Source organism: Dendropsophus ebraccatus, chromosome 5 (assembly GCF_027789765.1).
Source record: "Dendropsophus ebraccatus isolate aDenEbr1 chromosome 5, aDenEbr1.pat, whole genome shotgun sequence".
Classification (NCBI taxonomy): domain Eukaryota; kingdom Metazoa; phylum Chordata; class Amphibia; order Anura; family Hylidae; genus Dendropsophus; species Dendropsophus ebraccatus.
In genome coordinates, this window is record NC_091458.1 from 99,078,391 (window position 1) to 99,090,707 (window position 12,317).

A 12,317-nucleotide genomic window follows, 5' to 3' on the forward strand; every position below is an offset into this window, starting at 1 on the left:
CCTTACATATAATTTCCTCTACATACAACTTCAATAGGTTTCAGAGTAGGAATTTTCCTAATTACTTCTCAGTCTTCAACACCTTTCTGTCACTTCTCTATTGGCTTATACGACCCTACCCGTGAACAAGTTACATACTTTTTCAGAACTTTTTTTTTTTTCAGCCTTTGATTGTTTTCTAACCACAACACAGATCTCTGGAAGGGCATAGACCCACCCCTTGATTTTTTTGTGACATTCTACAGTAAACTTGAGTTAATAATTATATATTACCTGCGCTTCTGGCATTAGCATACATTTACAACACATACTATGTTGATGAAAACTAATGAGCTTTATAAAAACATAACAGAAAAAAACTCTTTACCCAGGAACAAATGACTGGGGTGTAGGAGTTGGCCCATTAAAGGAATACATCCCTATACTGCCAATTCCACTGCTTCCCAAGTTGGCAGTATTTTGTGCAGATGGCACACTACGATCCTGGTAATTTAGCGGCAGGCTCTGAGGCCTGGCATAGTAATACGGAGTAGAGTGTGCATCACGTGGCAAAGCCTGTGCAAACAAAGATGGATAGCTGGAAACCTAGGATGAAAACAACATACTGTTACAATTTAAACCATTTTTCTCTATGTAAAACATGGAAAGAAAGTAAAAAGTAGTCAAGGATATGACTTCTGTTGTGGCACTGTATCTTAAAGGGAACGTGCATGACTGACTTTTCTGGGGCATTCTAAATACAACAAATACCAAATTATACATAATGCTAAAACAGATACATCTGACAAGGTCAAGTTTAGAAAGACATTCCCTAATCATGTAACATGGTGGTGGACTAGTAGCCAAAAATCTAGCAGTCTCCCAAAAGACATTCATGCTTTAAGGGTAGCTTCACACAAACACAGACTGCAGCAAAATCGGCTGCAATTCCCGTTACTGTCATTTTCTATGGGTTTACATACTTGTAGTGGATTTTTCATTACACAGAGTATATAAAGCCTGTGCCCACAGAACCCAGAGCTGTTCGGCTAATACATTACCTGTCCGCGCTCCTGCTTACTTCACAAGCTCCCGGCTCCCTAGTATCCCACTCAGCCAATCAGTTCGCTGCCCCACCGCAGCCAATGATTAGTATGTGAAACCCATAGAAAATCATAGTACCAGGAATCGCTGCTGAACTTACATGTGAAGGTACTCTAAAAGTAAAAAAAAAAAAAAGTACAAGAAAAGCCACTGCATGTTTTCAGATCTATGGCAAGAAAAAAAAAAAAAAAATAATGACAAAAACACTGGTACGTCTAAATGTACCCTTAGGGTACAAACCCACACACCGTATACGCAGCAGATACGCAACAAATACGCAGCAGATTTGATGGTTTAGATTTGATGCTGTGTTCAGTTATTTAGATCTAATCTGCTGCGTATTTGTTGCGTATTTGATGCGTATCGCAGCAGTAAATACGCTGCGTATACGGTGTGTGGGTTTATACCCTTAGGGTTCTTACTGGTACATACCTTGCTTGGCTGTTTGCGTGGATCTTCACTTAAGCTAAGCAAGAGGTAAAGAATAGACCACCTGTTCTTTAATACACCCTTTAAGAGAAAGGAAAACAAAAAAGGTAATTCACATCCTTTGACAAAAACAATACATTTAATAAAGCAACCATTTTTGTCCTTTATAAAGTTACATAAAGTTTGATAAAAAATTATGTCCGGTAAATGTGAGAAAAACCTTTTTTTAAAAAATAAAAAAAAAATTGCTGTTAAAATAGTTTATGATAAAGAACATTACTAATCCAAACTCAGCCCATTTAGTTTAATTCTTGGAGTTAAGCTGGAGATAAACAGACAAACTTTGGCAACGCACGTTACATTTCTATGAAGCCTACAGTATCAGGATGAGTCAGGAACAGTCTTTAAAAGGCAAAGTTAACCTTTTAAAAGTATTTTTTATTATTGTTCTGTTCTTATTATGGTGGAAATATACATTTTTTTAAGTCTTTATTAAAGTGGTACTTGTGGAGACAGAAAAATATATAGTTTTTAATATATTGCTGTAATAAAGGTATATTACTTTGTTATATAACTTTATAATTTTTTTTATTCACATATCCACCTTTACTGGCTAGCAACAGTAAGGTCATAGCCACTCTGCTGCCACCGCTTGTGCCGAAAAGCCCTGCAGTTCCATATTCCCCACTTTGTTCTAGCGCTGCTGCACAGCACTATGCAGGGCAGGGTCCCATCTCCGCATTCCCCCCCCCCCCCCCCCCCCCCCATGTGTGGTGTATCACTGCATGCTCTGTTTCTAGCACAGTGAGTGCTGATAGCAGTCGCCATTAACTGCGCAGAGGCTGCTGGACACAGCGACCATGTCAGTCAGCCTCTGCACAGTCAGTGGTGACTGCCATCAATGCTCAGTGTGCTATAAGCAGAGCAAACAGTGATTGGCAAAATTAAAAATTTTGATCAGCCTCCAGAGTACCCATTTAAGATTTTGCTTTCTCTTACAAAGCCTTTAAAATTGCTGTGTGAGCTTTATTGTCCCTCTAGGCTTGTATGCAGCCTATATGATTTTTCAGACTGATCTTATATCACTTAAAGGGAACCTGTCACCCCCTGTGCCGGGGTGACAGGCTCCCGACCCCCCGTTAGAGCCCCCTATACTCACCTAATCCCGCCGGGTCCCGCTTCTGGAGGTGGTCTGGTGATGAAGATCTCAGCCGCTGCAGCCCGGCGCGCGCGCTGAGAGATGAGTCCAACACCCATAGAGAATGACAGGAGAGTCCAGCGCTCCGTCATTCTCTATGAGTGTTGAACTCATCTCTCAGCGCGCGCGCCGGGCTGCAGCGGCTGAGATCTTCATCACCCGACCACCTCCAGAAGCGGGACCCGGCGGGATTAGGTGAGTATAGGGGGCTCTAACAGGGGGTCGGGAGCCTGTCACCCCGGCACGGGGGGTGACAGGTTCCCTTTAAATACAAATTTCTAAGTTCCACTTACAGAATAATATGGACCAGAGACCACACTAAAATCAACAGAAGTCCTAACATAAAAAACTACACCCCTTGTGTGCAACGATTATTAGAGTACAGCGACACTAAGTCCTGCTTAAGAGCAGAAGTACAAGTATGATTTTGCTAGACTAAACCCTATTATCTCTCAATATGATGAACTAATTCTTTTTTTCTCTCAGTCACCATCTAAAGAATCAATAATGTATTTAACCTTCAGTCTGAAGCAAAAGCTACTTAAAAAGCTGCTATGTGAAAAAGGTTCAATAAATCTGTGGCACAAGAAACCATATGCTCCTAAAAATAAACCTTGACAACTCAGGGTAGGGCATAATCTTAAATATCAAATAAAAAAAAAAATCTATTCTTTACAAGAAGTTTCCTATGATCAAAAATGCTAAAAGGGTTTGATGGTTCAAAAATAACAACAGAAACCCCACTGCTTTCATAATGACAGCACTGCCCTTCCTATGTCTGCATAAAATATTGCCTATTCAACTTACACAGCAGAAAGATACGAGCTATAAAAGGCTTTCAACATGTCATCAATGCTTGCATTAAAGTCCAGCACCAAATCAATCAATCATCAAGCCCTGCCAATTCGAAGACCTCTGACATTTTAATATAAAAAGTATACATATATTCTATCCACTTACATGTAATATGAATCCTTGACATTTACTAAGACCAATTTTAAATAGTTTCTGCAGCACCTGTATACTGGATAATTTGTAATAACTTTAATAGGAACAGTGTCCTTCTAATAAAATCAATGTTAGTAAAGGTCTGATCAGATCATCAGCATAGTTCCATCTTTAGTACCTGCTATGAATGAAATGTAGGCAGATAATCTTACAAAAATGTTTACCATTATGACTATCTGCTAGTAGCAGCTGTGATGCATACACAAACATCATGTGCAGCCAATTCATAGACAAGGAACACTAAAGTTTTATAGATGGTTTAAAACTGTGAGGAGGGTTCAGAAAAGGCCAAGGAAAGCCGCTGTTCTGTACAGCTTTAGGCTATGTTCCCACTACGTACAGTAAAAGAACGGACATTATTTGAATTGCCGTTGTTTTCAGTAACACCAGTAGATAGATAACATCAAAACAATAGCAGCTAAATGTGAAATGACCTTTTCAAAAGGTCACAGAACGAGCTCAACGATGTTTCATATTCATCTAAAGGAGACAGAGTCTATTATAGTCTATGTCCAAGAGGCTTGCTGTAAAGCATGTCACTAAAGAGAATCAAAGGCAAGATGGCAGCTCCAATAAAAAACAAAAAGTAAAAAAAAAATTTTTTGTCAGAAAATAGAAACAGATTAGAATAAAAGAACACGTTTTGGTATCTGGCTCTAATCGTCTGACTGTCAATCAAGCAGGGAGGGGCAGAGAAAGGAAGCATGCCAGATTGCTGAACTTCAGGGTTTGGAAAGCCTCTTTGACTCTTTTCTTCAGAGAATAAAAGCATTTTTGCATGTTATGGTGACACAGATGGGTAAATGAAAGGTACCATGAGTCTTTTTGACCTAACCCTGATGTAAGTGTCAGAAGTTTAGATTGTGAATTGCAGCTGACAAATTTACTTGGGTGTTTTACAAGTCACCCCCCCCCCCCCATTTTGTCCAACACATACCTGAGACTGGAGCTTTCTGTGGAGCTCTGAAAACAAAGCACCATCTGCTTCTCTTCTCTGCCTCACAACTGCAAGAGAACAAATCATTACCCAAAGAAAAATAATTTTTTTTTTTTATAAATAATTCATATAAATTAGTCAAAAAAGCCCCAGAAAAATACATTAAAAAAAAAACTATTCCTGGACAACCTCATTAAAGTGTAACTATTTGCAAAAACTTGACATATCACAGCCACATGTCAGAAGTGCTTATCGGTGGGGGTCCGGGTGCTGAGACCCCCACCGATCACTAGAATGAAGGGGCAGAAGCACTTAGCAGCTGATGCTCTTCCCCTTTATTTCTGCTATAAGGGTAAGTGCACACTACAGAATCTGCACGAATCACCCGTGGCGGATTTCGCAGCTTGCCCCTGCACCATAGACTCCATTTTATGGTTGGGCGGATTCCGCCGTCAGTCCAAAGAATGAACAGGTTAATTCTTTGGACAGACAGCGGAATCCGCCCTATCATAGAATACAGTCTATCGCATGGGCGGAAATGCACACGGCTCTGAGCAGGGGGCACGCTGCGGAATCTGCTGCGGGTGATCCGCTAAGATACCGTAGTGTGCACATAGCTTCACTGCAATCTACTGAATTATAATAGAGACTATGGAACTTCCAGGCACAAGTTACATTGAGTCCCATTTTAATTCAGAAAACTGCCCGTACTAGCAGTCTAACAAATTCCTCTTTGTATAGCTTGCGCTGCTGATCACTTCTGCCTCTTCATTCTAGCGATAAGCTGGGGTCTCAACACCTGCATCCCCACCGGTATGTGCTTCTGACATGGCGCAACGACAGATGTTTTTACAAATGATAGTTACACTTTAAGGCAAGAAATGATTGCAAATAACAAATCTGGTAACTGAGCGCATCATAATTACCCATTTCCCATCTATTTTAAACCTACTGGTAGTAGATAAAGCAAGTCAAATTCTGGGCAGTATAGCTAGAGGTATAACCAGTAGGAAGCTACTGTGAAACCACATCTGGAATACAGTGTGCAGTTCTGGAGACCTCACAGCATATGGAGGCCTCACCAGGACACTTGCACTGGGGAATCCAGAACAGTGGCAACACTGGGCCAGGATGTAGCAGAAGGGTAACTTTTTTGTTTCCTTCTACCATTTTTTGCCCCTTTGACACTAGAACTACAGGCCCTAAAAGCATAATTCACACTTACATTCTTTCTTAATCTTTTCGGCAACAAGAAATTCATCTCGTTCAACAGTTGGAGCAAAATTACTGCCTATCACACGGACAGCATACTGGAATTGCTGGGCTACATCCGCTGTGGAGAAAAAACAAAAAAGTTACGGTGGATATAAAGTCTACATATGCCTGTAAAATGTCAAGTTTTTGTCTTTTAAAAATAATTGTAGAGCTTGTACCACCTCATCCTCAGAAATCAGGAACAGTGATGTCCAGGGAAAACCAGTCGAATGCCAGTGATGCATCAGTTTTGCAGAGCCACATAGGTGGATAGGAGGGTAATAAATGGCCACTAGAAGGAGGCTGTCTAGGGCAGGGGTGTCAAACTCAGGCCCACCAGCTGTTGCAAAACTACAATTACCATCATGCCTGGACAGCCAAAGCTTTATGCTGCGTTTATACGTAATGATTATCGTGCGAATTTGCGCGATAACAACCGAATTCGAACGATAATCGTACGTGTAAACGCAGCGAACGACCAAACGACTAACAAGAAATAGTTCAATTTGATCATGCAACAAGTTATTAAATCGTCGTTCGCAAAAAATTTGCCGATCGTTCCGTGTAAACAGTCGTCGCACGATAGTCCGGCCGCCCCCCGCCCGCCACCCGGCCCCCCAATCATCCGCAGCCCCTGCTCTGGCTCTATCGCCACCCCCGCCGCCGCTCTGATCGCCACCCCCATAATGTTACCTGCTCCGCGTAGCAGGTCTTCGACATCCCCGGCTCCCCTCTTCAGTGCACTGATTGGCTAAAGAGGGGAGCTGGGAATTTCAAACGGCTCCTCTTCAGCCAATCAGTGCTCCTCTTAAGCACTGATTGGCTGAAGAGGAGCAGTTTGAAATTCCCGGCTCCCCTCTTTAGCCAATCAGTGCTGCCTTGCATTGATTGGCTGAAGAGGGGAGCCAGGAATTTCAAACGGCTCCTCTTCACCGTACCGTACCACTTCCACCACCTTTCTTCAACCAAAATCAGGACTGGAACTGGCAGGGCAAAATTATAATGAAACATATATGTTCACACTATGTAATGTATTCCCCCCCACCCTCGTATACAACGACTTTTTAACGCCGAAGCTAAAAAACTGCCGCATCCCCGCCATATGCAGCGACCGCTATAAAAAACAAACAATCCAACTCACCTGTTTCCAGCAGCTCCTCTTTTCCAGCTGCTGGGAGAGCATCGGGAGAATGACAGAGACTTTGGGGACTACCAGTGCAGGAATGGTTTCTGTATCACGCTGCCTATGCCGGAAACATAACAGGAGACCCGCGGCTGCCAAAGAGAGCTGCTGGGAACGGGTGACAGGTGAGTTTGTTTATTTTCAATGCAGGCCCTGCAGTCAGAGGGGAATCGGGAGGTGGGGAGTTCCTGTCTCCTGCTTTAGTTAACCCCTACCTGACTGCAGCAAGGCTCCCCAGTTGCAGCTATTCAGCCACTTCTAAATTCTGTATTCAAGGGCATCTGGGTAGGGATCTGGATGTGCAAGTAGGATCTCACATCTACAATATAGTTTTTGTTTTTATAGAATCCCAATAAAACCTAGAAGCATGATGTTTTGATCTTGCATTTATGGACCTCCCACAGACACTATGTAGAATAAGGTACTTATATACAATACGCAACATAAATACAAATAAAGCACATAGATATGCATCATGAAAACAGCAGTCAACTATAATCTTGAGTGGTGTGCCAAATGGTAGAATGTGATCTACTATCTGATGAGTTTATTTTCACATGTTGCTAGATTGCTAAACCAATTATAAAAATTGGATATTAAGGGTGGGTTTACACGTACCGTATATGCAGCAGATTTCATGCTGCAAGTTTGCAGCTAAATCCGCTGTGGATAGCTTCCCTGTGATTTTTAATTAGATGAAATACTTGCAGCAGGATTGTCATCCTGTTCCGAATATGTAAATGCTGGCCCCCTTAACCCCCTTCTCCCAGCCGCCCGGAACATACTTTACCTGATCCACACTCCGCCGGCATCTGAGGCTCCCGGTCCCTGTCCCACTCAGCCAATCAGTGCACGGCCCCGCTGCGAGTATAAAGTCTCATTGAAAATTGCAGGGAAGGTATCCGCTGTGGATATGGTACGTGTGAATACACCCTAAAGGAGACTTTTGAACTGGCCACCAAAAGTAACAATGCTAGGTAGGTAACCAGATACAGGGGACAGCTGTTTCATGCTGAACAAGCTTCTCCAGACCGGAGAAACACGTCCAGTGCGAAACAGCCATCCCCTGAGGATCATGGCGTCTGGCTTATTTCCCTGTGATCACCTATGTATTTTATGGAATAAACAGCACATTATTAAGCATTTCAAAGGGAAGAGTGCTGCAGAAGAGAAAGCAGTAAGATCCACATACCCTTGCTGTGTCTGTCTTTTTCTTGTTACTAAGTTTAAACATGGTGTGAAAAAGCCTTATTGGCAATATTAGGTGGCCATTGGCTAGCACATGTGGGTGAGTTTTTGCCTGTACGTTCCAACCACAACATGAGACACTATCCTTGGGGGTATTCACACATCTGCAGTTTTGCGGACATTACAGACAGGAAAGGCAAGTAATGGATTCGTTCCCCACCCGCCATGATGTGTCAATATTATGCCGGAAGTGGGAAAACTCTTTGAATTGCTGCATCAGTGTAATGTCTGTAACGTCCGCCTTACCGTAAACCCTCCTCTCTGTTCTTAAGTGATGGCTCTAATCATTTCAAAACTAGTGACAGATTTCCTTTTCAATACATACTCTGATAGAACAATAAAGCACATTAGTGGATAGCATTTGAAGCTCTCTCCCTAATAATGCATTATAAAGCATTGTTACTATTGGTCTATGAGTGATAGACAGCACGCAGTAAGGTTACAGGATACACAATTATACATAATTAACTAGCTGCAAAACCCCAGACATTCACACATAACAGTGGTGATAGAGCAGACATTGTGAAGAAACATGAGCTAGAATGTTGTCAGGAGCTAGTTAATAAGTAAACATTAAAGGGAAACTGTCAGCTAGAAAAGATGTCCCCCAACCTGCTTATACTGTTACATAGAAAACTATCCATCCCTTTATTTTAGCCCCAGCTACACTCTTAACTCCTGAATTTTATCAGTGGCCGACTCCAGCTCCTTCATAAATGGCCAATCAGACACCAGGGAGTTACTTATCACACTGGGGTAATGTAGAAGCGTCTCAGCAGCATCTTCCTAATGTAATACATGATCCTAGGGAGACTTCTGAGTGAATTCTGGTGCGTTTACACAGACAGATTATTGAAGCCAAAGCCAGGAACAGACTAAACAGAGAACAGGTCATAAAGGAAAGACAGATTTCTCCCCTTTTCAAACCATTCCTGGCTTTGGCTTCCAAAATCTGTCAGATAAATCTCTGTGTAAACGCACCATAAGGGAAAGATATAAAGCAGATTATCCTGTGTGCAGTGGATGCAGCCAGTCTCCAGCCTCCACGTCCTGAACAACTCAAAAGTAGACTAAGGGTACGTTCACACTTTCCGGATCCGCAGCTTATTTTCTGCTACGGATCTGCAGCAGATCCGCAGCAAATTTCATTTAACCCTAGAATGCATGACCATAAAAAATCTACACTTTCACATACCTGGGGGCTTTTAGGCCCGTGTGCAAATAACATGAAATAACTCAAATAAAAATACTTTTCAAAGTTTATTTGAAAATTGCAAAGTAAAGATGCATTCCCACTAGCGCTGCTGTCTGCCAGGAGGTGATCTGTAATGGATCTGACGACCTGGTGATGCCAGCTAAGGCTGGTAGAATCCGAGCATTCCGGCAGCCTTAACTGGAGATACCAAGAGATCAGATGCATTACGGATCACCTCCTGGCAGACACCAGCGCTAGTGGCAATGCATCCTAAGATGTGAATAAAACATTATTACGTGCAAAAAAACAACAAAAAAGTAACTGAACGGGCTTAAAACTCCCAATATACACATTCGATATAACTCTTTATAATAATGTTTTTTTGTCTAAAAGTTTTTTTTTTTTATATAAAGGTTGCAGTAAACATGCTGCAGGAATATCTCTTTTCAAAGTTTCCTTTTTGAATTTACTAATGAACGCAACATCTTTCACACGTCATCTGTTCGGAAGAATGATCCTTGCAGACATTTTGTCCACAAGTAGTACAGACACGCTCTGATTTCCAGTCCTTCTTTGCTGGACAAATGTAACATCGCTTTCTTTTTTTATCTCTTGGCTCTGGATGTTCCTGAAAACATATACCACATCTGATCATAGCTTCTGTTTGCCTTGGCAAGCATTTTGTGCTGCTTCTCTCCATCATGGAAGGTTCATAGCAAAGTTCCGTCAAGTATAGACGTCTCTTGTCCTTTCTGTTGGCATGGAATTCTGGATGAGTCTAACTATAAACAATATAGGAATTGAGGGCTGACACACCTAGCATATTATAATAAGAACTACAGGCCAACGTTTTGTCTGCCTCTTGCACGCATACTCTCCAATCATTTCGTCCATCTTGTCTCCTGCTGGTTTTATTATAATGCAAGATTATTTCGGGTTTCAGTTTCCTGTTATTGGTGTCTATACTTGCATCATGGTGCATTGTACTCAGTAATATCACCGATTTTTCTTTCTTAGCTTTGTAAGACACCATTGTCGCTTGATTGCAGAAGCCGAATACACGATCATAAAGTTGTCAATGTTGATTGTGCTTCATGATTGGAGGAATTTCTCTGCGGTCTTGCTTCCTTTTACCAACAAGTGTAATTTGTTTCTGAAGCAAAAAATTGGCCAGTTCTAGATGGTTGAAGTAGTTGGCAATTGTTATATTTTTTCCAGAATAAAAGCTTGTGGCATCAGACATACAGAAAATTTTAATACCATATTTAGCAGGTTTGCTGGGCATATACTGAATGAATTGCAAGGTCCCCTAAATGCAAGAAGTTGCTCATCCACTGTCACATTTTCACTAGAATGGTAATGCTTAGTAGAGTTCTTGATAAAAAGGTTCCAGATGTAGCTAATGGGGGAAACAGTAAAGACAAAAAGATGTAGGATCACATGTAAACCTAGTTTGGGCCTAAAAGGCCCCAGGTATGTGAATATGGGGTATTCACAAAAAAGAGTTGTTATACAGAAATGCCTGTAATATAAAAATATATGAACAACTGGAAATGACTAACAACTATATACCTAAGGAATACCTAGAGTTTCAGAATTCTAACTAAAATAATCTTGCAGTAAATAGAAAACAAGTAACAGAGCAGGCCTGCAAGGCCCCAGGTATGCATTCTAGGGTTAAATAACTGAATACAACATCAAATCTGCTGCGAATCCTGTAGGTGTGAACGCACCCTAAATGGAGCGGCTGACTATCTTCAATGTTTCTAACTAAATATGCACCATACACAAAGATACACTGCTAACAATGCCATATACCTGTGATATAGAGGTCAGACATAGGCCCAGATTTATCAGCTCTGTTAGGGCGGGTTCAGATTACGGAATTCGCGTGGATAAAATCCTGGTGATTCCGTTGCTTGTACGCACTCACCGCCGCGCCTCTCTCTGCCCGTGCCATAGACACCATTCTATGCACGGGCGGATTCCAAATTCCACCGAAAGAATTGACACCTTAATTCTTAAAGCGGATAGCGGAATCGGCCAGCCCATAGAATGGTGTCTATGGGGCCGGCGGAAAGGCACACGGCCGTGAGCGCGTACGAGCAATGGAATCCGCCGGATTTTATCCGAACAAATTCTGTAGTCTGAACCCACCCTTTGGGTAGTTTCACACGTACCGTATCGCTGCGTTTTTTACATGCGCGTTTTGATTTTCACATGATTTTTATGTGAAAATCAAAACTCGCATGTAAAAATCGCACCAAAAACGCACCGTTAAAGACGCACCGTTAAAAATGCAGCGATACGGTACGTGTGAAGCTACCCTTAGGGAGCGTTTACACAGACAGATTTATCTGACAGATTTTTGAAGCCAAAACCAGGAAGACTATAAACAGAGAACAGATCATAAAGAAAAGACTGAGATTTCTTCTCTTCTCAAATCCATTCCTGGCTTTGGCCTCTAAAATCTGTCAGATAAATCTGTCTGTGTAAACGCACCATAATGCTAAATTTACACGGAGCGATAATTGGCCCGATCGTATGATTAACGATTTAGAACGATTTTATTTTTTAGAACGATCAGCGTTTAGATGGAACGATATATCGTACAGAAAATTTGCATAGGTAAAAATCAGCGAACGACTGTTTACACGGAACGATCGGCAATTTTTTTGCGAACAACGAACGACAATTTAAGAACATCTTAAAAGATCAAAATGAACAATTTATCGATCGTTCGCCGCGTTTACACGTACGATTATCGTTCGAATTCGATTGT

General features: G+C 41.7%; 1 protein-coding gene across 3 annotated transcripts in view; it reads right to left on the reverse strand.

Moving 5' to 3' along the window:
* TUBGCP3 (tubulin gamma complex component 3) overlaps positions 1–12,317 on the reverse strand; it is a 69,530-nt gene that overhangs the window by 41,721 nt on the left and 15,492 nt on the right. For all 3 annotated transcript variants that reach the window (XM_069970776.1, XM_069970775.1, XM_069970777.1), the window contains exons 2-5: positions 5,881–5,988; positions 4,656–4,723; positions 1,516–1,593; positions 368–585 (exon numbers count right to left, since the gene is read on the reverse strand). In XM_069970776.1, the coding sequence (XP_069826877.1) occupies positions 368–585; positions 1,516–1,593; positions 4,656–4,723; positions 5,881–5,988 (472 nt within the window). The remainder of the gene's footprint in view (positions 1–367; positions 586–1,515; positions 1,594–4,655; positions 4,724–5,880; positions 5,989–12,317) is intronic.